The 27,261-nt window shown below is 39.2% G+C and overlaps 1 protein-coding gene across 6 annotated transcripts in view; it reads left to right on the plus strand.

The window, feature by feature from the left end:
- Positions 1 to 27,261, plus strand: part of LOC105916444 (MTSS I-BAR domain containing 1) — a 72,140-nt gene that overhangs the window by 2,424 nt on the left and 42,455 nt on the right. For all 6 annotated transcript variants that reach the window (XM_036145507.1, XM_036145508.1, XM_036145509.1 and 3 more), the window contains exons 2-3: positions 12,932 to 12,993; positions 15,316 to 15,389. In XM_036145507.1, coding sequence (XP_036001400.1) covers positions 12,932 to 12,993; positions 15,316 to 15,389 — 136 coding nt within the window. The remainder of the gene's footprint in view (positions 1 to 12,931; positions 12,994 to 15,315; positions 15,390 to 27,261) is intronic.

A 27,261-nucleotide genomic window follows, 5' to 3' on the forward strand; every position in this document is an offset into this window, starting at 1 on the left:
TATTTTTGAAAACTGCAATTTCAGTTCACAACTAACAGCTAATTTAAGGCGCAGCATCAATCAGTGGTGATCCCCGTAAAGAGCTGACAGAAGCTGCTACTGAGCTAACGGAAACGGAAAGCAGCAAGCCGCTAGTCAACGTAAACAGATCCTCACAGTACGTTAGCCTTGATTTTAAAAGAAAATCTTCAATTTTACTGTATTTGCAAAGGAATTTAAATGAGAAATTCATTTAGTTTTGTTTAAACAAATATATATTCCTACTACTATTAAAATAATGAAAATAAATTCTTACAGTTAAAACAATAATATAACATAATATTTGATTATTTTAAGTAAGATAAGTTTATGCATAGATTTAAGCAGAACTACAGAATAAACGCTTGTTAAATTTACTAGAGATTTACGTGCTTATTGTGCTCTTTATACAGACAAGAGTCCTTTAGCCTTTTACACCACAGCTGTTGGTGCTTTTTGTGTCTGGAAATATTTCCAAACAACCCAATTTATCTTTCTTGCCAGCAAGGGAAAGTGTAAAATGTTGTAAACTTTCAGCCGGCAGTGTGCAGCAACATGTGGGGGAGGGACGGCGCTGCCCCACACTATGCTCCATGCAGTGATAGAAAACTTGAATCACTCGTACACGTTCCCTGACCCCCTCATTTAAAGTACTGTTAACCACAGGAATGCCACGATGGGACACTTTGCAGTCTGACAGAAACCTAGTTAGCCATTCAGTCCCTGTGACGTCGACTGTTTCTGTATATTGCATCAGATTTCAATGAGAGGACTAAAAAAGTGTTTCACAACACTAAGTGTTCTTGCAGTAATCCACCGTGTTCAGCTGATAAATGGGGACGCTGCACGACAGATGCACCTGTTCCTGTGTGTTATACAGTTACAGGCAGGTGCTTTCTAGCTGTGGGTTCTCTGAAGGACGTCTGGAGTTCTCTGCCACACCCTTTCCCCATCTCATGTTTCTATTTATTTTACATTTATTTGTCATTCACTTAATGGCCTCCTTCCTCTACTTGTTCTATCCCCGTCTTTTCTACTCCTGCTCTTCCTGCTTCCACCCAGTGTGTTGTTTTCCTCCATCGTCCTGCCGCTGTCCGTCTTCTTTTTCCGTGTCCCTGTCCTCTCCTGGTTCTGAAATCAACATCAGCAGAGACATCTGGCCCTTTAACAGCCAGTAAGGCTGTGATCTTTATGTTATCTCTGCATATCAATAAAACATCAGTGCTGTAATTGTTTGAATGTGACTTCAAAGATTTAACATGAAATCTTTCTACCTTGAGTCAACTTTTCCCCGTGCAGAAAGAGGCTCATGATTTAAAACAGTTTGAAAGCAACAGATGCAGATTACAGTTGACCGAGCTTTGGGCAAAGTCGTGAGCTCAGACCTGGGTGAAGTTCTGCAGGTTTAAGCGTATAAATGTCACCCTCCTGAACCTGTGCCGGTATTTAGTCATCAGGAGTCCCCAGTCATCTGTAATTCATACTTATTGAAATGTGCTTTTTGGACAGGTAAGACCAGACTGTTTTAAATGCCCTGCAATCTGAATCTTTGTTTTAAAAAATGTATCTGTCAATTTTTTTTTTTCTTTTTTACTTTTAGAGCTGCTTGGTTACTGTTTCTGTTTGAAGCTCTTGTTTTAGATGGTAGCTTTTATTGCTGCTTGAGAAATCTGATGATACCCCCACTGATGTTACTCGTTAAGGCAATTCCCCCCTTGATGTCAGCTAATTAAACACTAGCCAGCTAGCTCTCAGAGAGGAACCGATCAGGCTTTTACTGGACAATACTGATTTTCTGTCTTCTTTGAGGTCCGACCTGCGGATTTTCTTTGTAATGATTATAATAAATACGAGCTGATTTTGTGTGACCTTCCCTTTTGATTTAACAACTAAAGGAAACAAGCAATTGCCAGCGAGTGCTGCAAGTTGTTTGAACGAGCTTGGAAGATGTCAGAAAACAAAGGGATTGCAGAAAAAAACAGGCTGATTTTGATTACTGGTGGATTGATTGGTGCGTCATAAAATATATTAGTCATTGATTAGTTTACCAGTTTTAGACGCAGTCACAGAGTAAAGGCTGGTTCCTAACTACCTTCCCCTGTTTCAAGAACTGCTTTATGTCATTACTAGAGGGTGAAAGTGAAGGATTGCTGCTGCTCCAAACCTTTACCAAGCGAACTTTCTAAGTATGTAACTTACCTGTCTGCTGCTATTAATCAGAAAAACAGTTTGGACCATTTGGTGTAGCATTTTTTGGTCAGTTTGGGATCTGGCTCAGTTAAAGCAAAGCGTTGACTGCAGCTGCTTGTTCATTCTGTGGCAGTCACAGCGCGCCGCATGGTCTCCATTGAAAGGATGCTCTGTTTTTCTGCTTATCTGCATACTTATGTGGAAATCGACCGCCATTTTTGTAAGCTTCGCCTCCTAACCTTTGGGCAACTGACATGTGAACCAGACATGTAGCTGTGTACGTAACATTACCCTTTCTGCTTCTGGCAAGGGCTCATAACCGAATTCTTGCGTGACAGAACGTGGTTAAAGACTCTTGTCAGTTTTTAACACTCAAAGTATCGGGTACTTTTTCATAATCCTTTTGCAGCCCATAAATAACTGCTTCACATCTGCATATTGCCAGATATCTCTCTACAGTGTTATAGTAGAGCCCTTTGGGGGTTTATTTTACCTGTGAAAGGTGCTATATTGATAATGTTTGCTTACTGTGAGGCCAATAGTAAATCTTAAAACGGCATAACGAATTTAAAGGTAAAGGGGAGTTGAGGCTTAAGTTGCAAGGCTTTTATACAAGGGATTAATTTACAACACCAACCTCTATCCAACTGTCCCGCCAACCAAACTCTTCGGGTACTTGGTCAGCTTTGCTGATATGTTCCTTTTTTACAACTTCTAGTTCAGCCAAGATCTATTCACACCGCTGGCCGATTCAGATTTTAAATTATTGCTTTATTCCATAAGGATACGTTTGTTTCTAATAGGAAATGGCACGGGCATCTCTCAAAAAATAATCAAGAAATTAAAGAAGAGTATACATTTAGAAAATTAAGTTATATTTCAGAATCAGAATCACAATCAGAAATACTTTAATAATCCCAGAGGGAAATTACAGTTCCAGTACAACCGTCCATCACATACATCACAAACATTTATAGTTTAATGACAAATTGGCATGTCAATAATCATTTATGACAGTTTAAACAACCATTGGATAAATATGTGTTTTGACTACAGCAATTAAACTCTTCTTAATTACTGATTGCTGCTAATCTGACCATATATCTTTGGCAATGAGCTTCAAGTGTTTGAGGTGGGAAGGGCTGCTTGCCATCACCCTAATCTTTAGCGCTCGTCACAGATTCACTATCAGATACAAATCAGGACTGTGGCTGGGCCACTCCCAAGATGTCATCATTGCTTCCAGTCAGAGGAGAAATTGTGGCGAACATATAAGATTACTTTAAACCTTATTCTGCCAGGGCTGTGAATAATTTAGGATATAACTATGCTATTGTTTAGAAGACTATGGGCTCTGAGAAGATTTTTAGTTAATGTTTAATGGTCACATACAAGTTAACTCAGGCTAAAACGGTACACTAAATTTGTTGTTGGACACACACGGGGTGTGTGAGTGTGATGGGGAATCGGCTGTACCTACCAGTCATGATGGAAATCATCGCGGCAGGCTCTTGTTGAAGCAGCAGTAGGTTATGAGTGGGAAATAGGAAGAGGCAGCAGAATCAGATAGGTCTTGTCTGACACTGATTGTCGGGTCAGATCCAAACAAACTCCCTCACTTTCAGCGGGCACCCAGAGCTGTATCCTTAAGGTGAGAAACGGACTGTGTTTGATTTTTTTCAAACTCCAAATCTTTGCTATTTAGTTCTGTTGTGACTTTTTAAGAGGGAATAAATGTTTATTTACTTATTTATTCTTTCTCATAAGCTGAGTTTATCTCAGTGAACTTTAACATTTTATATTTTATCTGGAGAGCAGCAACTACATTGCACTCTGAAAGGTTGCGCTTATTTAAAATGGAGTATATTAAAATAAATAGTTTTAATTTCAAATTACTGTCTGAATTATTTCAAAGGACTTGGAGTTTAAAATAAAGTCGCCTGATGTTTCAGACACCCTGACAGATTTCTCCTCTGAGCCTGACGTTAATGTGTGGGCGGAGGAGTCTGGCTCTGTGTCACCGTGGAGGAGACTTCAGTCTGCTGCTATTTGTTTTCAGCATGCATTAGCATCCTATTTTCATTCATCCCTCCCTCAGTTGAATTAAAGGAAAACAACCAGGAAATGCCACAAGCGCAGGGTTAATTAGGCACGTTAGGATTTTGCATTTGTAATCTAAAATGAGGTTTACCTTTCTTTGACAACCCTTAGTCATCAAAAACAATTTTTGTTTTATCTTTAAACTAGCCTGAGCATTTTTAGAAACCCTCGATACATGATAGGAAATGGCAACAGGAGGGGGTGTCAAAGCCTGTCCCTTAAGTTATGCAGCAAAGAACACGTTTCCTTTATTTTCATGGCCAAAGAGTCCGTTTGCAGCAACGTCCTCCATTAAATGTTTGACCCACCCTGTGTTGTGTTCTGAATATCTGCAAAGGAGTGTTTTAAACAGAGCTGGCTGAGAAGAAATTAAATATTCTCTCACATTATCCCTGGAAACAAGTCAGTTAATATTTCCATAACTAAAAAACAGTGTAATCAACAAGTACTTTAAAAAAAAAAAAAGAATAGTTGTCTGTGAACGACTAGAAGTCCATCTAATCTCTGATCTGTCTTTCTAACCTGAGTTTTACTCACCTTGTCAAAATAGGTTTATAAATAAGAGCTGGTAATATGTAAGGGTTCTACTGGAGTTAAACGCCGTTTCTAAAGTCAGCTCAAGGCACTGATTGAGAAAGAAGCTCTATGCTGTGCATTGACTTTCACCCACATTAACAAACTCTGGGAAGATAAAATGATGACCCCATTATCCTAAAGTCCTAAAGCACCAAACGGACTGTAAAGTAAAACTAACTCTGGATTGTAAAATGTTCACAACGTTTTAATTGTTGGTCAAAATGAACCCATCTATCAGCAGTTAGCTGTTTTTTTCACTGTTATAGCCGGTGGAAAAATGATTGGTGCTAAACAAGCTTTAGTGCGCTGGAATTGGTTTGGTTGACAAATTCCCTTAGAGGATTGTGACTCTAGCCCCTAAAACCCTGGAACTGGTCCAGTGGCAGTTTCGCTGCTGGGCAAGAAGAAAGCTCTGCATTTGTCAGGAGCTAAAGGCTGTTTCATAGAGAGCCGTAGCCAATCCAAACACAAAACTGAAAAGACGGCGCTTCAGTAATTTATAAAATGTCAGATTATCACCAGTACTGCATCAGATTAAAACCATTGCAGTCTTTCCTCATATAATATTGATAGCACCTTGCCTTCTCCAGTTCAGTTCTTTAATACCGTCTGTCTATTGATAATGGCACTGGGAGTAAACAAGTATACTAAAATATGTTCTCATATGTTGGTTTTCCAGCAGCGCTGCAGGTGGGAATAAGAGCTTATTGATTAGGACTGTCGCGTTTTTAAAAGGTTCACTTGTTTTAAACAGCTTTAGTAAGGGGGTGATATTGTCTGTCTGTAGGGATCTGGGCTAAATATGAATAAACTACAATAAAACGGCGAGAATCAACCCTCAAATGAAGGACACGTTTGCAAGGACATGGCTCTGGCTTGGCTCTTAGGTATATGGACTAACAAACTGGTTCTTTTACAGAACCGGTGAGTGTCGCCCCTGACCAGCCGCCCTGCTTCAAACTATATAATTAATGAAAATCAAATGGCGGTGAACCCTTTAGCATGGAGATGCCAAAAGAATGCATGTTCAGACTCCTACGTCGGCTGTGAGAAGCACAGAGCTCTCAGATGGGCAGCTTCTCTGTTTTACTCTGCTGAGCGCATCATTTAACCGGCGTCCTGTGAGACTGACCTCCTACCCTCATTTTGATTAAACTGAGTGCATGAGATGTTTGGCGTGGCCTCGTTTTGCTTCATTCAGCGCTTCACGTCAATATCTGCATTTCCTCTCTGCGGCCCCGAGACGCTCGGCGTGATGGAAGCCCAAATGGTTTTATGTCCCTAGCAAATGTGAATGCGTCTAGCGCTAAGCGGTTGATCATCTGCGTGTCGTCGTGCTGGTTTAAAATGAAGCAGACACATTACTGTTGATCCATTTAAGTGGAACTGATCTGCATGCTCGTCCCCAGAGCAGAATAGCGGCTCATCCTCTTACGCTGTGAGCCGCTTTACACTGAGCCTAAAATCTGCTTTTAAACCTGGATCGGCTGCGTTTTTCCTCTGTTTTATAGTCAGTGCTTCATAGACCCTCCACTGTTGCTGCGGCTGATTGGGTGTCCATATGTAGAAGTATGGCTAATGTTACCATTTGTTTAAGCCATTAACATACATGTAAGGCACATAGGTAGCATTATTTCCCCATCACCAGCAGACGCAGAGCAAAGTTATCATTTGATGGGATTTGTTTTATAACTACTGGCTGTCTTTCAAACGCTGATCTGGTTTCCAGCAACATAAATGCTACCCCACCCACCACGCCTGAAACCAAATCTATGAGATAAAGGACGCTAAAAGAGTTCCAGACTTAATTATGAGATCTCCACTTACAGCTAAAAGTGCATTTTTTTCACACGCTTAACTGTTCTAAAAGCAGTTTTCTTTTTTTTATGTTTGGCATTGCATAGCTACGGATTCTTTGTTGGACATGGATGCATACAACTAGCGTAGATCCTCTGTAACTTCCAGGATGGTTACAATTCCATAATAGAACAATTAAGATGCAGCATGTTTTAAATTGTACATTTCAAAAGTAAGAAAAAAGAAGCAGCCAACTCCAGATACCAATTGTGGCCAGTTGGAGAGTTTCACTAATTAATAGTGTTAATTAATAGTGTTAATAGCATTCAGGAGGGGTCATTTTAAGCATAAGCAGGCTAAGAAAACATCTTTTGTGGGTAAGACCTTGAGATCTCCAATGTGCTTAACAGTCAATATTGTTGTAACAATAAAAACCCCGTCATTCTTTGCAAATTCCTGTCTAACGCAAATGTAGTCCAGGCGTAAATCTTTCTAAAATAGTGTTTACTATAACTTCTATGAAGCTTTTCAGATTTAGGTTTGATAAATGGCAGAAATCAGCTCAGGTCCACTGCCTGTTTGATCCAAACTTTTCTCCCTTTGTCCAAACGTATGTCATTAAGACTTGTCTACTGCAGGTAAGATATTGAATCCTTATGACCTCTCCACAGAACCTATTAGCCTGCAGACTTTGCCTTCAGAATATTTTTTTTATATCTCACCAATTCAGCTCCTGTTGGATATTCTGGATAAATAAGTCAAACTTTAAATGGTCCCACCATTACAAGGCACAGGATGTCATGTTTCTCTTCACGGCTCGTTTCTTGATGTTCTAGCCTGACCTTCTGAGGTGTAGTAAAAGTTCCTTACCTAAGCTTCAGTGGGTCAGGACTGCTGAGGCAGAAAAATAGCCTGTTGTTGTTGTTGGTGCAACAAAAGGTTAGAACTCAATTCTCGGTTGCCTTTTAGTTTATTTATAAATAAACCTTAGGACGTACTACAGGTTGAACGGCGAAGAGCAGCGAGGTAGTCACGGAAACATCAGAGGCGGAGCTGCAACATCGACTGTGGAGCTGCAGTCAAACAGGTCGCTGAGTTTTTGTCTTTTTTGCTGTTGTTGGAACAAACTCACAGGCCGCCCCGAACCTCTCTCTGTTCTTCTTTTCCTGTGTTTCTGTTTAACAAGTCCAGTTTCACTTACTTTTAGAAGTCTTATGTTGTTGAAAGGAACTGTAATAGTCATCAGAGGGCATGAAATGTATTCCTTCTAAACAATCACCTATATGTCAGGAGTGTTTTTAGAGATATTTATGTTTTTTTTTTTATATAAATAATGAGCCTCTCTTTTAATCTTTTTTTTTTATTATTCAGCACATCACATAATAAAACATCCTGCCTAAACGTTTTGTTTAACTTTCCAACCTTATAAAAGATTGACGTTTTTTTTTTTATGTAGTGGCCCTCGCTTTTTTCAAAGGCTTTGTAGATGAAAGTGGATCCACCACTTTCATCTTCCGCACCCTGGGAAGGACGTTGCATGGCTGAAAACGGTCAGCATGTATAACCAGCCCACTGCAAGGTTAAAATCCCAGAACTGTCACCAAGAGAGTCCTTACAGAAAAGAAAGGGCAGACGTTAAGAGGAATCTATTCACGGAGCCCAAAAACTTCAGTGCATCAGTGCTACCAACTGCTTCCACATGCATCCATAGTAAGAGTCGCACTGCCACAATATAGTTTTACCGCAGTGGTAAAGAGTGTGGAAGTAGTCTTAAATCTTTGTTTGGTTACTTAATCTGGAGAAATCCAACTCCAAATTCCCTCATTCTCAGATTAGATCTTAATTTAAAAAAAAGGGCAGACACAAAACCTAGTAAATTAAGAAGTCATATCTTTATCTCACTTTTCAAGCTAAAACCCTAAAATACATTTTAAGAGAATTTAATCAACTTCAGTTTGGTCTACACAGTGAACATTATAGAGATGCTCTGCAACAAGCAAAGAGGCGAGGGTTATGGGGATGTTTAAGCTCATCTAGTTACTTTCAGAGCTGAACGAATTGATCAGTGAATTCCTGAAGGACCAGCAGGCTGGTTCTGCTGCCTCTGGTCGTTACCAGACAATTTATGTCCTTGGTGACTGATGGATGCAGCGACTGAGACCTTGTCCTCTTTTCTGTTCTGTGTGTATTCTAAACAGAAGTAGACCAGAAGTGTGTATATATATATATATATATATATATATATATATATATATATATATATATATATATATCTCATAATAGAGAAGGTTTGATTAATGAGCAAGAAGAAGCAATGCCACTGGTTTTGACAAATGAAAGGAGGGTGTGTTTGGAAAGAAGCTGCTAAAATGGAATAATGCATATTAAAAAGGGAGGGTGAGACGAACAAAAGCAAACCAATATGACACATGAGCGGAATACGTGTGTGTTTGGGTGAGGCTGTACGCACGTGAGACTCTCCCCTCTCCAAAAAAAAAACTAAAAAAAAGAATATAAAAAAGCCCCTTTCTCTATCTGAAGCCGCTCTGCAGCAGGAGCATTGCCATGGCAACGGTATCCAGGCGATGATGCCGGGCATCGCTCTCACCGATGAGAGGCTGAAGCTGAACACACCCAGCTGCACCGTTGGATGGGGGAAACTGTGTGGAGGATGACGCAGAGAAAAGAGGTGGTGGTCGATGAATGCAGCCAAAGCAGGAGACAACCCCCCCCCCTCTTCTCTGTGAAAGCTTCTGTGAAATTATCAGCCATAGTGTACTCACATTTAACAGACAGATGTCAAGTCACAGCCAGTTTGTAGAAATCTGCTTTAGAGGGTTGAGAAGGTAGGCTTTAACAAGGGTCTGTGATTGTTTTGGAACTAGAGCTGATTGATGATAAAAAAAAATGATTAAGGTGATTTTGGTCAATACTGAGGGCACAAAGCGATTATTCAATGCATTTACAAAAACAGCACAATATTTACTCTCCCTATTTAAAAACTCTGCTGTTATCACCATGGGTGCTGGTCATTTCACTACCTTAGTAGTAATGGGAACTGATGCCATCTGATGTGAGATGTCATACAGACAACCCTCAGGCTGCTGTGTCTCTACCCTAGCTGGTATCTTACGATTGCTTGCAAAAACAAGACGGCGCGAAGCACATGGGTTCAACCTTCGAAATTAATAAAAAGCTTGCTTAAGTCTTGAGACATAATAAAAGTAGAACATATGCCAAAATCTAAAAGTGTCAATCTGATGATTATGTTACAAGTTTGATCAGTTACCCTAACTGGAACTGTCTCGCAGACATGATGGTATCACATGGCGGTCACTCAGGATTTAAGACCGTGGTGTTATAAAGTGGTGCAATTAACTAAGCCAAAAGTTGATTATTTTTTTTTCACTGTGGAAGCATTTTTCTTAATCTGTGACATTGTTTACTCGTGTCATATTTTACATATATGGCCCTCAGATTTAGAGCACAGGGAGAAGTTGCAGGTTATTAGGTCAATTAACATACCAGGCCCTTTTTAACTAGCATAACATTAGTGAAGTGAGGTGTGGTCTGGTTGACAAAATGGCAACAAATTTTTTTATTTGTGAAATTTCATCAACTAATTTCGCAGATAAACTATATAAGCTGGGCTTAATGGGCTACTTTAATATTACTGTGCAATTTCTTTTACGTTTTTATGTGAACTTGTTTATTTCCATATCTGTCTTAAAACCGTCTTAGTGCTGCCCTCTTAGGGTTGAACGTGGCTATTGCATTTGAATTATCCCATTGATTCAAACGGTACAAGCTTTCATCAACAGCCCAGCGTTTGGGGGTGAAAAATCCTCAACCTCAAAAGACAGTTCCGTCGTCCGGGTCATTCCATTTTGCAACAGGTTACTTTCCCTCGTTCTGACCGCCGCAGTAATCAGCACTGCTTAAAACTCCCACCGCTTATTCGTGCCTCTTGGAACCGGACACTTTAGTGGCTTTTTTTTTTTTTTTTTTTTAAACTGTCTGGGGTTGGGGCAATGCCTTTAAACTGGGGTTAGTTACACTTTAATATCCATCAATGTATCTTGTTATCCATCAATGTATCTTGTTATCCCATTGGCACTTTTTTTAGCTTTCAATTTCAAAATAATTGTAAAATTAGCTTAGGTCCCGTCCACATGAAGACGGGTTTGGCGGTATCTGACTAGCTCAGTTGGATGGGAAGACATCTAGACGAAACAATGGATAAGTCTGAAGCATCTGTCCATCTGTCCACATACCTGGCTACACATTGGCATGTTTGCACATGCAATCCAATGTAGGCACCGTCCTTCCCTTAACATGCATGCACTAACACAAACTACAACAATGGCAGACTCTGGTGGAATCCGCCTTGTCGTTGGTTCATGAAAACGCCTCTTTTCTCTGTCCTGCGTTCATTGTTTTCTTCTTGCTGTTCTTCCTTGTTTTTTTTACCTTCTGCACTTCTATGGCAGTATTACCGCGCCACTCACTGGTGGGACATGGGTATTACAACGCCTATCACGACTCGTCCAGCTTCTCGCGGTTTCATCTTTATGCTGAAACCTTTTGAGTGCTAATATGCTGTAGTATCTGGCTCCGTGTGGATACAGCCTGGGGAGGAGAGATCTGTCTGTTGGTGTTTCAACCTACTGAAGATTTATGAATTTTTACGCGCAGAGAAATATGATATTTGTCTACTTTAGGTAAGGGTATATTTCAAATAATAACTTCCCAGGCTCTAATTTAAAGGTATACTATGCAACCGGGGTTGATCTTCCAGCGAGTCTCCCCCCAGTGGGCGAAAGTAAAAGTGCACTGTCATAAAGATGCTCAGCTGTTCTGGTTTCTCCGTCAAGCCAGGCGCGGTTGTTTTGAGCTTAGCAGACAGGCGAACGCAACGAAAAGTGGAAAAAACGGCAGTACAAACAATGACTAACACAGTGAAAGTATGAACATCAGGGTTTCCCGCAGCGCTATCTTGGCGAGGCGACAGCCTCACGCTGCCGCCTCGCCAACATTGAAAAAAATAAAATAAATAATAATAAATTTAAAACAACTCAATATGCTTGCATGTTTATTTGACGTTAACACGCGTTTCTTTGTTGTTGCTTTCACGTGTGCATATAGTGAATGGCAGGGCAAAAACACATGGAGTTCTCGCCGTAAAGCAAGACCGACTCTCGCGGTCTTGCACGAGACTTCTGAGCCTGTGAGTGCGGGCCAAGGGCTCTTGCAATTGCAAGTGCGGTATTTCCCCCACAGACCACCAGGGCGGCCGAGAAAACCTTTGTTCGACCTGAAATGACTCATTTAATCATCCAAAACGGTATGGAACACATTAATTAACTGAAAAATGTTGCATAGTATGCCTTTAAAGAAAAATGATAGATGATCATTTTTATCATCCATCTGTAAAATAATTGTTTTGTAAAATAATTGTTCCAAAACAATTATTTTACAATAATTCATAAATTGCAATTTTTTTCACAATTAAGAAAAAACTCTGTGATGAATTTGGTGTATACCACATGATCCTGTGAGTAGCGATTCCCCGGATCTTTCGCTGCAGTCTAACAGGAGGGTTAAAAGCCTCGCCCACTCAGATGGCATCCGGTGACTCCCGCTGACATTAGGCAGGATACCCTACTTTCCCGCGTCCCTGTGTGTTTGGCCGCAGTGTTTCCTCGGCACAGGTCTAGCAGCACTGCATTGCAGAGTTTTGCTCTCTTGGTCCTCACGTCTTCCTCATATCGGTTGCAGTGTGTGGACATGGGCTGGATTTGCATGCCCGGAGGGGCTTGTTTGGCCCTTTTCTGCATAGGCTGCTTCGGGTGGGGCATATGGATCGACCGTATTGATCGGTCTCCCTCCTGTCTGACAGAGACCGGGCCTTTTCTGTTTAGAATTTGTGTTGAGGTCAGACAAGTTATGCATGGCGGAACTTTTCATGAGGGTCAATGATTTGCCCGATTTATTGCTGAATGCATATATTATCAGTTTTGAAGAATAAAATGGTAGTAAAACAACAAACTGTGTGCCTATTTTAACAGTATGATCAAATACCAATAAAGTAAGGGTAAAACCCACCTCCACAAATTTTGTTGATGTTGACCCACTAAAATTATGAATTTCTCAAAGTTTTATTCTTGGATCAAATGTTTTATGTCTTCATTGAATGTAATGCAAGTTTAAATGTATATCCCATCATCTCTTTTTCTCTCTTCGTCTTCAGGGCAGTTACCCCGTCTGGGATGACTTCGTCAGCAAAGCCACCAAACTGCAAACACAACTAAGGTAACTTGCACATGTTAACATAGTAATATATACTATAATCATATTTAATTTTAAACAGAGTACAATTCTGGTTCTGGTACCATTGTTAGCATTAAGAATTGTGATGACTGATAATAAATATATATATATATATATATATATATATATATATATATATATATATATATATATATATATATATATATATATATATATTTATATATATATTTATATATATATTTATATATATATATATATATATATATATTTATATATATAGTACTTTTTCTTCTGCTGATACTTTTTTTGTCATGCATTTCAGATCTTCAATCATATTTTAACAAAGAATAACATGAGTTAAAACACAATGTAGTTTTCCAAAGATGACTTTATTTAAGGGGAGAAAGGGATCCACACCACCTAGCTCAATTGAAAAAGCCTAAATCCTATAACTGGTTGTGTCGCTATCAATCATTTATGATAACTGGCAGTGAGTGTATTAAACCCTTGTGGAGTTTTATTTTATTAAGTCAGCCATGTTGGAGGGTTTTAAGTGTGAGAGGCCTTTTTTAACGTGATACAGCATCTCAATGGCATCTCAATAGCATTTGGTCTGGACTTTGACTTAAAAGCCATTCTTTGGTTTAATATTTAAGACAAACATTTTTGTTGCACAAATTAACAGAAAACTACAAAGAGTTTGGCCGGACCACGGTGCGCAGAATAGAGAAACGTAATTTCCAGAATCCCAGAGGCAGATAATTTGCCTCGATGATTTTTAGTAATTGAGGTCCTCGTATCATTTGATGAATCGGGACAGCCCTAGTTCCACAATAATGTATTTTATTTAGTCTGTGGTTTTCATGAGAAAGGCAAGCTTGAAAAGACTTGTGTAAACGCGTTTAAAAAGGGTTTCTCAGATTTGTGAATGTGAAAAGAAACTGTTGCTATACCCTTGTTCATGTCCTGGCCGTCCACTCTCGCCTTGTCCTGAATTCAGTCTGTCTACATTTGACGTCTTTTAGCTATCCAACCAAATGTTCAAACCTACATCCTGCAAGACTTGGAGCACTAACTTCTCCATTTCTTTTTTTTTTTTTGGCAACTGATGTTTTCATTTCAATTTTGCCGGTATTTGTCACGTTTAATTTAAAATGTATTTGTTTATTTATTTAATATTTGGCCTGACTGAACTTTATCTGAAATTACTGTTTGCGCACTGTTCCCAAATGCTAACGTTTTCAGCGCGGCGCACAGCTTGAGGCCAGGTCAGGGCATCCTGCAGGTGTTTAGAACCTCAGCTCATGAAAATCCAATCAGCGTGCTTCATTAAGTGTTTAAATGTCAGGCTCAACTCCCGTTCACCTGACTCTCTGGTTCGCCGCTTTTAACACACATACGTAGACTCGCACACTAAACAGAAACTCACTGCTGATGTTCAGCAGCTAACAAATGCATATGCACGCAAACTGCAAAAACCCGGCACCTAAACTGTACCTTTTATAATGGAAAATGCCAACACACACACACACACACACACACACACACAGATTTCCTCTCGCGCCTTTCCGGCCATTTAGCCGAGCAGCCCCACATACCCTGCAGCCAGGCCTTGTGAACACTCACACACAGACATGCACAATCTGATTTACCTTCTGTAGCTGGCAGAGATAAATGATCCCAGCATAGGCATTATCAGTGTGACTGAAATTCAAGACTGGGACACAGTTGGAAAAAATATTACCTATAAAATTCTCTCTTTTTTTACAGAGGGAAGCAAAAAAAAAAAAACATCAAGAAGAAACACCCTTTTATGTAGTATTAATTTTCAAATAATTGTGCTTGTCATCCCGAAGATTATGAATTTCTACCATTCTGCTCTTTGTGGAGCAGGAGTTGCCAACTCCAGTCCTTGAGAGCTTCTGTCCTCCAACTTTTAGATGCATCCCTGCTGCAACACATTTGAAAAAATAAAGAATGGTTTATTGCCAGGCCTCTGCGGAACCTGATGACATACAGAGCAGGAATCAAGCCACTTTTCAAAACTACAACCTTTGTTAAGCAACCTGCAGCACATTTTTGAATAAAACAGCTATCACATGTTGAATTACAGCAAAGTTAAAACACAAAAACCTAAAAATCGGTACTGGTATACTACTGTTTGGTTCAACTCTACTTTTTGGTGCTTTTTGTTCATATTCACAACAACGCAATAAAAGAAATGCTGTGAAATTTGTTCAATATCATCACTTACACAAGATTTGTGATATTTATCAAATTTATAACCACTTGACTGCCTTTTTTTTTTTTTTTAACTAATACCACCTCTGTTGGTTCTCCAAGGACGACGGTTGTCGCAGTAGCCGCCTTCCTGGATGCCTTTCAGAAAGTGGCCGATCTGGCAACCAACAGTCGAGGTAAGATGGAAATAAAAGACCCTTTTTTTGTTTTCTAGACCACTTTTCTGTGTGGCACTGCTATGGTTTCAGTTTTGCACAAAATTCATCCGGACCATGCATCGAGCACTACACGGGACACTTTTCTTTTAGGTGAGGATGTATTTATTATCGCTAAGCTTTGAATGTGCCGCTTCCGGATGATTTTTATTGGACATTCTCTGGACCTTTGAAAAGGAAATAAAGCTGTTAGGATTGATCTGAAGCTGTGCTCAAAGCAGAGATGATTTAAAGGCTTTTTCTTTCAGCTCTGTGGCTGCAAGTCAGACGTTGATGTTTCTTTTATTTTTCATTCATGATCAAGGTTTGTTTATTGGCTGTCAACTGTCTCAAACACAGCACGTTCAAAATATTTAATTTTACTCTTTGTATTGGTAATACATTCTGTTCTAAAATACAACAGTATTTTTTTCATTTGATAATTACTTATTTGACAATGACATACATTTACTATTTTGAAAATAATCAGTCGACACCTGAATATTTCAGTATATTGGAATTATCTGTGAATTTTAAATATAAGAAAAAAAGTTAATTATAAAAACATTTTGGAAACTTAAATTACAAAAAGAATGCATATCTATCTATCTATCTATCTATCTATCTATCTATCTATCTATCTATCTATCTATCTATCTATCTATCTATCTATCTATCTATCTATCTATCTATCTATCTATCTATCTATCTATCTATCTAAAATTAGATCTAAAATAATCACTAGAAAACTTATCATTTTTATGAAATAATCACAAAATAAATAAATCACATCATTTATGGAAGGCAGTTTGACAGAGATGAAAATGTCTGTAATTCTCAGCTGCATCAGAGTATAGAAAATTATAGATTTTTCATCCAAAATAATTTTTTCTTTTGGCAATAATTTCAGAAAAACAGGTTGTGAATGATCATACTGCCTTAAACGTGAGTCAGATGGCAGCTAAAAGATCACCAAAAAACAGAAGTAAGTGAAATCTGTCCCAGGGCTTCATACCCATGCAGGAAGCGAGATTGGGGGAGGAAAAAAAACATGGGGGAAGAGAAATACCAGTTTCTGCTGACTGAACGGTACAGAAACACACACACACATGCACAGGAGGTGTTTTTGTTGCCAGCGTGCAAAGAACTAATGCACAGTTGGCAAATGGGCCGGTTTCAGAACATGAACCCAAGTCCCAGAGGATAAATCTGCACAAATGGTCTGAGATCAAAAATGTGCTTTCTGTGATGGATGAAAGCCACTTTGTTGAATTAAAGCTTGAGAAATCAAATAATGTTAGTTAATATAACAATCTTTGATTCATTATTTGTGCATAGATTCGTTAGCTCATCGTTATGCTTGTCGTAATTAAAATGTAAGCAATAATTGCTCTGCTAGTAGACTTACTGCAGGGTATCTTGACCTCTGTTTTCTTTAACCGTAACACTGAAACATCTGACATTTTGGTGTCTTTTTGAAAGCTTAAAGATGTTTTAGATGTGCACAAACACATTACTGAATCATGGTTTAAATGAAAGCTTTCTAAAGGCCGCAACCATAGTAACTGATGCCATTATTGTCATTATCTGCTGCCGGCTGCGTGTCAGGGAGGCAGCAGCGGAAGAGGAGTAGCTCAGCTAATAATAAAAATGCAGACTGTACAAATAAAAAAAAAACCACAAAAAAACCCGCTAACACCGTCTTGCAGTGATGATATCGGAGGCTTCGTATCTGATTCAACTGGTCACACTGTCTGCTGCTGTTGGTCGAGAAGCACATTTCATGTTCTCCATTGATTTGTCCTTTTCCACTATTGACAAATGATCAGAAGTTGCTCTCCCTCCTATCAGTAGGCCGTAACAAATCCATACAGGTCACATCCCGGATTGGTTAAAGGAAGCACAAAGCTGTGATCGCCAGCTTGGTTTGATGCACATACTTGATTGTTGGCTTCATCCTTTATTTTTTTTTACAGGAAACTCCCATTTATCACAGGATTTATGTGCTTTCCCTCAGGGGAGCTTCTGTTTCAAGGTTGACTGTGTGTGTGTGTGTGTGTGTCTGTGTGCGGCGTGTGTTGTTCGCAGCGCTCGATGTAGGTCAACTTCCTGTCGAGGCAACTCGCTGTCACAGTGACAACAGCAGCCCAGGAAACAATCAGTCTCTGTCGCGATGATCCTGCGGCTCTGGGTCACAGCTGCTCTGTAATTGTCTTGTGTGTGTTTGTGTGTGTGTGTGTGTGTGTGTGTGTTGCTCAGTAGTTGTTTCACCTGGAGCAGTATGTCAAATTATTGGCCTCTTTCAGCAACTGTTGGGGCAATTGGAGATTTTTTTTTTGGAGACACACGTCAGCTGCAATGAAACTTCTTCCAGCATTTCTCCAGCAGCAACCCACCAGTCTAAACATTCGTGACCAAAAATACGATAATTTAGAATATCTTTATAGTAGGGATGGGATGGCTCACACAAATACCTTTTTAAATACATACCTTGATGCATACAGAGTGACGACTTAGCAAAAAAAAGAAAAAAATAAAGTGATAATTTTTGTGTATTCAAGATATTTTTTCTATAAAAAAAAGTATTTCCATGATTGATGTATGGTGAGTTTTGAGATGTTAGTGTTTCCTGTTATAATAATTGAACATGGAAGAGCTCGTCATATCTGAAGTTCTGTATGTTGTCTGTTTGAAATGCAAAACACTGGTCTTGGTCAGCAAGATCACAAAGCTCATTGAGGGCATTGGGAACATTTTGGTGATGAAAAGCAAATGGTATTAGAAAAGATTTGGATAAATTGTGATCAACATTGAAATTGCAATATTCAACAGTAAAAATCACAGAAAGTGTAGTGGTTATTGCTATGATGGATCTCAATATTCCAGGTAGACAAAAAAAAAAAAAGTTGAGTAGTTCCACTGGACGAGTTCTTCTTCATAGTGCTATTTCTTTTATTCATCCCAGAGAATTTACTATTGACTAAGTTTGTTTAGCTGTGTATCTCTCCTAGCCTCTAAAAGAGCTTAAAGGTACATAGCCACGTAATATGCTTATTAAAAAAAAAAATAAAAAGACCAAAAAAACCATTTGATCATGACAAAATAAGGTTATTTACACCAAGCCTCCATCTTGACAGTGTTTTGATGGTCCTTTTTTGAGCCAAAAGATAATTTTCGGGCGGGATTAACAAATATCATCAGACGTGGCGAGATCTAGCAGCAGTATTGCAGAACTATCATAATGCCGGTTTGCTTAATTTATAAATCAATTGTAAACCATGCTGGACCAAGCCCGACCCTCCGCTGTGCCTCTCAATAAAGCGGCAGCTTGGCATGATCGAAGACCAACCATTATTAATTAAATAAACCAATTTACAGCAACTTTAAGAGCCTCATATCAGAACGTTTACTCAAGTCAATCAACTCTGCGGTCACATCTGAGCCTCGGCAGGTTTAACATCCTCTTCAGTAAACACCAACAGTCATACTGTATTTCCAGCGACATTCCAGCCTTTTCCATCTTAGAATAATATTTTTTGTTCTTTTTTTTTTTTTTTTGCTAGATGTTGGACATTTCTTCATTGTTTCGCTGGGAAATACCAATAGCCACTAGCCACTTCGCTGTTTTAATCCCAGGGGATTAATAAATATCAACAGACATGGCGAGATCTAGTTCAGCTCCAGGTTTTCCTGTTAATAGCAAGTTTTCCTATCGGTTGTTGCCCCATGCCCCATTGCTATGTAGTCAGTGACTCAATGCAGTTGTGCCAAACTTGACTGTCTTGTATTTTAACTAGGATTGAATTGGTGACTTTGAATAGGTCTACATAATTGGACTGAAAAGACTATATTTCTGCATATAAGCTTTTGTAAATTGCTTTGTAATGAATGACATTTGTTGTTAATTGGTGCTTCATAAACTAGCTGATTTGAAGTGAAATGGAATACAGTAGTTGCTAAGTTAATATTGAATTTGATACCTTTGGCTCTGCCGGCTTGTCAATAGGGTCACCATGGTGCCAACCCCATTAAATTGCAGGGAAATAGTGTAAATATATTAACAAAAATTACTAAGTAAAAAGGCTTTATCACATGTGTTCTCACATGAAATGTGTCTAACTTTAGATTTTTCTAGCGTCCCCATTTCATTTTAGGTTTATTTTATTCATTTATTTTGGTGTAGACCTACTAATTTTAATGTTTCAACACCGAGGGGCGCCAGAGAGAAAACGCTTGTTTTCCATGTGACTTCATGCCGGTATCTAATTGGTTACTTAAAGATTTTCCTCGGAGTACAAGCAGGACTCTGTGGTCAATCAGCCCTTTTTGGTGTTCTTCGTCAAATCTGAATATGTATCATACCTGTCGATCAATCGTTTAAGAACCAGGAGCTCTTGTCAACATCAGGCACAAATGTCACTCAAAGTTGATGCAATCCGAAGAGTCGGACTACAACAGCAAGGCAGGAGAGAATGGTGCAGTCATTTATTTACACTGGATGAAAAAAAGCAGATATAAGATGAAACAGTGAAACAGGACATGACTTACCAGACTTACAAAGTCCAGCAGCAGACAAGTGAACTAACACGGATTGACATTCACATAGTCTATTGTTGTGCGATAATCCCCAACCTCAACTGCCTTTTAGTATTTCTGCTTTTGTAAAGTGAGTCTGAGAGTAGTTCCAAGAATCTGGTATCAGTCTGGCTGAGAGAGCCAGCTGTCAGGTAGATGCCATCCCTGGTTTGTCTGCTATAGTTTTAATGATAAAATGGCCTGTACTTGTATAGCGCTTTATCCAGTCCTGAGGGCCCCAAAGTGCTTTACAACACATTCAGCCATTCATCAATTCACTCACACATTGACAGGCTGATGGTAGCGAGCTACATTGTAGCCTCAGCTGCACTGGGGCAGATTGACAGAAGCGAGATGCCATACAATTGGCGCCGCCGGGCCCTCTGACCACCACCAGCAGACAGAGTGGATGAAGTGTCTCGCTTAAGGACACAATGTCTGAGATGGTCTGAGCAGCAACCCACCTGTTAAAGGACCAACTCCCCAATTCCTGTGCCACTGTCGCTGCAGTTTAAAACTGGGTTACCTTAATATCAACCATTGGTAATGCGCCTTCTGCGTTCCACAACATGAATCTCTGTGACCAGAAATATTCTCAAAATCCAAAAATGTTCCTTTTTTGTTAGCAAGGGAAATGTCTAGTTGTCATTTTTCTGGTAAAGAGGACCAGTGGCTTGTTGAGGGGCAGGACTGTGCTACTGTACGCTCCATACACCTAAAGAAAAATCTAGTCTCTCCAACCTTGTCCCTGGCATCTTATTAAAAGCATTTTGAAATGTAGGGGCATTTTGTCAGAATATTCAAGTGTTTTGCAACTTTTTTTTTTAAATCATGGTAAACATAGCTATGATATTAATAGTCATCTCAAAATGCCCTTGAAGCCAGTTGTACATGGAAACGCGTTTGGTCGTTAGAATTCACACTGTTTCCTTGGAAAGGTACTTATCTTTGCAGAAAGTAAAATGTTTTTGTCTGTTTCTTGTCACAGAGAAGATCAGGCTGAATGCTAATGCAAATTCCCACTGAGAGGGAGAGCCAAATTTGCCTGTGGTTGCTCTTCAAAATGCTAATTTGGCTTTTCTCTTCCCTCACTCTTGGCGGTTCCTTACGTATTGGTCCCACCCATTAATGAGGTGAGACGGCGTAAAAAAGAAATGCCACAAAGACCAAATGATTGATACCTTTTCCCTAATCATCAGTGTTGCCGCTTTATCTCCTTCATAGTCATAGTAAATATATCCCACTTTGAGATTCTTTAAGGGAATGTGTAAAATCTTTATATTAAAAAAACATTTGATGAATGAAAAAGAAACCAATATAAAGACCATTGAGTCAGAGCTTTATAAACAGTACAGTGGATCAGACAGATCTCTGATAAGCTTTTATCTTGTTCACTCGTCGACAGTTATCCAGCTCTGCCAGAGGTGTTGAATTATTGAATTGAAGAGGTTGTTCCCCATACGTTCAATGTCATCCTTAAACATTACATTCCCCGAGGCATGGAGAGATTTACTGTCCGATTGTGAAGGAGGGTTCAAATGTGAGATCAGACAGATAGTACTTCTCACAAAAAACAAGGATGTTGGATTTTTTTTTAGAGATGGAATGGGTGATACTACAATGCACTTAAACAGAACAGTGCATGGTAGGCCGTATGGATGAGAGCAAACAGAGAGGGAAGACAGAGGTATGGTGATAGGAATGGAGGGATTTATGCCGGAGGAGGAGGAGGGGTGAGAGGCTGTTGGCTGTCATGTCCATCCTGCTGCTGGTGTTCATGGCAACAACATGGAAATCAGGGCAGAATTGCATCTGAGCAACAGAAAGAGAAGCAGTGTTTTCATGATCTCCTCGCCAGAGTAGCTGGTTCTGCTAACAGGTGTGTTTATTTAATTCATGTCCTTCATATCAGCATTATTTGGGACATTTCTGTAGATGGACATCCCTTCTCCCCCTAAGAAATGGATGAGGTTATAGTGTTTCTTCCTTGTTGAAATATGTTTCACTTAGTCCTCCCTTTTCTTTGTAATTATAAATTCATGAATATCTTTTTTACTTAAAAGGCAACATTGTAGCTCAGTGAGGGGGTCCCACCTAACTGCCCTTTACCAATCACAATGAAAGCAGTTTGAATTTTTTATATTGTGCTTGATCTTTGTCAGCTGAATTTCCATCTGAAAGAAAATGTCCTTTTTTTATTCATTGGTTTATGCAGCAGATCTAGTAAAACTGTAGACTTGTAGTGTTTCCATCCATTAGATTAGATGAATAAACTTTATGCTGAGGGCTGGTACCAAGAATTTAAGTACTTATTTTCTCTGCAAGTTCTTAAGAATAAGAAATATGATGTTAGTGTTTGCTGAGAACTAAAGCATCAAATTCTAATTTGTAATTTTCATGTAAACAAAATAGAATGCGATCCAGATTTTATGATTATGCTATATTTTTAATGCGATATTATGCATGATTTCTACTATTTAGAGTTTGAAGGAGAAAAGAGGGTTTTCTCTTCCTAATCAAGCAGTTTGAGATCATTGTTGATGCAATATGCCGATGACACAACTGTATATATCAAGAGCTGTGTTTAAAATTTTGAGCAAACTTTTAAAATGTTGCAAAAAAGAAAATGCAAATCAGGCCATCTACTGTTTTGTTGCGAATGAACCAGGTGACGTAAAGCACAATGTCGTCATACATTGATGTTACACTGTAAGAAACAGGAAGTGGAGGTTGCAAACTAGCACGGATCACAGATCAATAATGGAGCGAGGTTTTACTGAATGTGTTGCTTTTTTTTCATGGATGAGACTACAAAATGCTCGAGTCTTTTGGAGTACATTTAATCCAAACACTGTGTCAATATTTACCTTTTTTCCCTTGCTAATAGGCAGCTAGGAGTATACTGCTTTTGAGATATCAAAGTCCAAAGTTTGCAGACACTTACCTGATGGGTAAGTATATTATTTGTTATCACAGAAGTCTTTACATATCCAATGATTTCAGAACACGTTTTCTGGTGTACTGACTTTGGGCTCTTGCAGGGTAATAGTTTAATTAATTTAGCATATAATCAACTTTCATACCTCATGTTAATTTTGTCTTCTTGGAGACCAGCAGTGGACTGAGACAGATACTTCACTTGCGTTTAAAAGTTCCAACAGTCTTCTTCAGCTGTAAAAACTAATCTGGATCATGAGCCAGACCCAGAAGGGCAGTTATCGGCAGTATTGTGTTTGGCTGAAAAATTCGCAGCATGTGCTGCTGATTTTGGCGACGCTGCATCGGTGAAGCTACGATATGTAAAGCTAGCTGAACGCTGCTGTGGGTTTCACTTTTGTTGCGCATTTTGGCTCCCATTGAAGGAAAATCATAAAGTGTTATCTCATTTCCAACCAAAGCATCATAAGAGTAAATCAGCCATCTGCTAACTTCTCTGATCTCATTTCAAATCAGCTGCTGTTACAGCCTGCACTCTTCTGGCTTCACTCTTTGTACCAGATGTTGGGACAAGCTGCAGGGATTTCCTCTCATTCAGCTGCAGGCTCATCGGTGAAGTCCAGCAGTACGGTACCTCACTAATGATCCCTGCGGAGTCTCAACATACTTGTCGGCAAATGCTGTTATCCAAAGATTTACTTGGATTAAATTCAACATTTTTACTGCGTACCATCAGCTGCTGTGAAGGAAAATAAGGTTTCCCGAATTCTTTCTCAGATTTTATGTAAAAGCTGAGAAAAGCTTCTACAATAATTTCCATGCAATACTTAAAGAAGCAGCAAACAGATGTTTTGGTCTATGAAAGTACTCAACATGGTATGAGATGGTGTCACTGCTTTTACACAACAAGACTGCCCAATGTTTTCTAATCTAATGCTTGCGAACTGTAGTTTCAGAAAAGAGCAGTGGGTTCTAAGAGTGATAGTTGGTGGCGTTCTGGTTTTTACATCATGACCATCTGTGCTTTTTATGCTTCAATCATCCAGCTGACCATCAGTGTGCAGCAGCAGGCGGGGAGCACTGCGCTACTATACGATTCTGTCCCTATACTATAGTCACATTTTTCCCGTTTTTAAAGCTAGGGTTGCCGATTTTTCCGGAAGCTTACCCAAGTTTGAATAACTACGCACCTCGCTCTTCCACTCCTCAGGGAGAACGTATGAAAAAATCCCCCAAATCCAATCTGGTCTTATTTCTTTCTACCGAGGTCTTCCTCTTCTTCTCATAAACATGAACGCGGGTCATTTCATGTGACGCTCAGAAATAAAACTCTAACCAATCACAGCCCTTCAGTGTGAAGAGCAGTGATTGGTTAGAGTTTTTACAGGCGTGCAGCTCCAACAGAGATATTTTTTTAACCTCCTTTTTCTGAATATTATTGACTACTTTCAGGATGGAAGAACGATTTTACCCTATATTCCAAAAAGGGTTTCAGAACAGGAAGACCAACCATAGCTTTAAGTGATTGAAATTTATTGTATTTACTTTTAAAACATTATTAGCCTGGCGAGCACACATCTTATTGAAACTATTCACAAATAACTTCATGAAATAATATTTTAAATCTTCAAAACGTTTCAGGTGAATCATACAATTCATCATGCACCCTAAAGTTCAAGACGCTTGCTTTAATTAAGCTTTAGCAACAACTTTAAAACTTGTGCAGTTTTCTGGCTTGTTTTTGTGTAGCTACTGTGTCCTTTCTGGTTTCAGCTGCTGCATTGTGTTTTTTTATAGGCCTGTAAATATGAATCCCTGCAGGTACCACTGCAGTCGGTGTCTTTGTTTGTGGGTGGGTGGGTGTGTAGTCTGGTGGGGTCCGTAGCAGCTCACAGATGGCCTCAACTGGCATCTTGGTGTTTACCCATATCGCAGTTTCAGGTGAGTGATGTCATATCTGCAGTGTCCACAAACACAGTTGGAGCTTCTCCTCAAGGACAGATGGCGATTCAGTGTTCAAACTCTGCGGAGGAAAAATATTTGCTTAGCAGATTTCACATTCAGAGGAACGTTTCCTCGGTCGGTGAGGAGTGCTCTTGCATGTGTTGGTGAAAGTTACTCAGTGCAAAGTCAGAGCAACACATTTCTGAGGCACGAGAACCTGCATGATTGGGGGAAAAAAGCCAAATCAAAGAAGGCTCCAAACCGTATAGGCTAAATTAGCCATTACTGGACAGACACCAACGAACTTCCTCTCCCCTTATTTTAGAATTAATCTTTTTAATTATTTTGCCTACCTGCTGCTATTTAGCTTGAAATGTTAAGATCGATCTTATATAATTGACATTACAAGGTATAATGTTACCTTTTATATAATGTTTTTTATGCTGAAAGCTTGGACTCCCCGAAATAAAAAAATAAATAAAATAAATGCAGTGTTTGTTGTAACACTGAGCTGCCTGTTAGCCGTTGGAAATCATGTTTCTGTAAAGGCTTCTAACAACTCTGCCTAATAAAACCTCCCATCCATCTGATCGATCAATTGTCTATAGCGTCTCCAGCGGCGAGAAGCGAGGGACACCCTGGACAGGTCACCGGTCCGTCACAGGGCAATGCAAAGACAAACCGGACAAACAACCACACACATATACTCATATCGAAGGGCCATTTAGAGTAACCAACTGATCGAACGGTCATGTTTCTGGACGTGCAAACTCATGCAGAAAGAGCTCAGACCGCGGTTCAAACCTGTAGCCTTACTCCTGGAAGGCTACAGTGCTGACCACTGTCAGTTCTTATCTTTGTTTTTTATAAATGTTTACAGCTCTCTCTTTCTGCATGAATCAGAACTGAAAAGTTAAGTTGTCATCAGTTAAAACAGAAAAGTGGAATACGTTTCAGTTGTATGACTTGTAGTGCAGCTGTTTCTATATCTGGTATCTAAGTGTCTTTAGGTCAGTTGGAAGTTGGAGCTGCAAGTTTGTTGGGTTTTCCTTTAACACTTAAGCTTTAGCTGTTGTTCAGCTCTGAAAATAACTAATTCTTCTGCTGTAAAACAAATATTTTAATGATTTTACCCTTGTGATTAGAGAAAACATAGGGAATACTATTTTTGTAGTAGACTTAATTATATATTTTTTAGAAAATCCTAGAACCATTGTATGAAATGAGTGAATGAATTAATAGATCATTCACAGAGTTTAAGAAACTTGCCAAAAGTCTGAAAAATGAATGCAGGCATCTGGGTGAACTTTCATGCAACTCATCTTTCATAAGTAGAGCTGTTAATGCCTTTAAAATGTTGCTGTGGTCATGTCCTCTAAGGAATAATAAGAAGTAATTCATTCCCTTGGAAATGTATAAAACACTTCAGCACAAGAAAAAGAAACTGCAAAACGCAGATGATGGATCTATTTTCACCAAAAGCAAAATGTAAAATGCATTAAACTGATTTAAATGTATTTTTACATGAGTTGGATATTTAAAAACACACTTTATTTTCCTGTTATGTATTTTTTGCTCATCATTGTTGTCTATAGTAACACTGCTTGAAACAATCATAGAGTAAGTGGTTTAAATCTTAAGTACATATTGCATAAAAAATTGATACCTAGATAGGGAATTAAATATTGATTTTACTTAATGTTAATTGTAATAATTATCAACTTGATGCACGCAGGATTTATGCAGAACCCTATTATCCTACAGGCAAGTTAGAGGGGAAAAAAACATATTCATTAATTTAATATTAATCAATTCCAAGATGTGAGAGGAAGAGAGTTTGTACAAATTGTTGATGTACCTAAAGCTGCGTTCAGCACTGCAGAGCTAAATCTTAATCAAATTAAAATAGGCATTTATTTGCCAGTATGCAGTTTAAGTGATTCATTTTGACGGTAAACAGATGCCAGCACCTAAAGGCAACATAATAACCCAAAAGATGCTTGGGGGGGGGGGGGGGGGGGGAACTGTAAGTTGTCCTGGTGTCAACGGTAAATAACCAGAGCTCAGGAGAAATATTAGATTACATGGATAGATGATGTCAGAGGCTTGAACTGAGCTGCAGTCAGGAGGCTGGCGTTCATGTAAAACCAAAGCGACTGTTCTTCTGTTCCAGCTCCAAATTCCTCATCCCGTCAGCCAAGTTACAACCGTCTCATATATCCTCTGCTGTGAGAGTTCTGCGCCACAGAGGTCAAATGTTCAGAAATATGGGCCTCGACACGCTGCTGCTTCTAATCCTAATGACTCATTTTGAATGACACTGTTGTTACGCCGCTACCTGCAGACCGTGGAGTTTATTAAATGAGAAAAGGCACTTTTAGATGTTCAAACTTGTCAG

This window comes from Fundulus heteroclitus, chromosome 13 (assembly GCF_011125445.2).
Source record: "Fundulus heteroclitus isolate FHET01 chromosome 13, MU-UCD_Fhet_4.1, whole genome shotgun sequence".
NCBI classification, from domain to species: Eukaryota; Metazoa; Chordata; class Actinopteri; order Cyprinodontiformes; family Fundulidae; genus Fundulus; species Fundulus heteroclitus.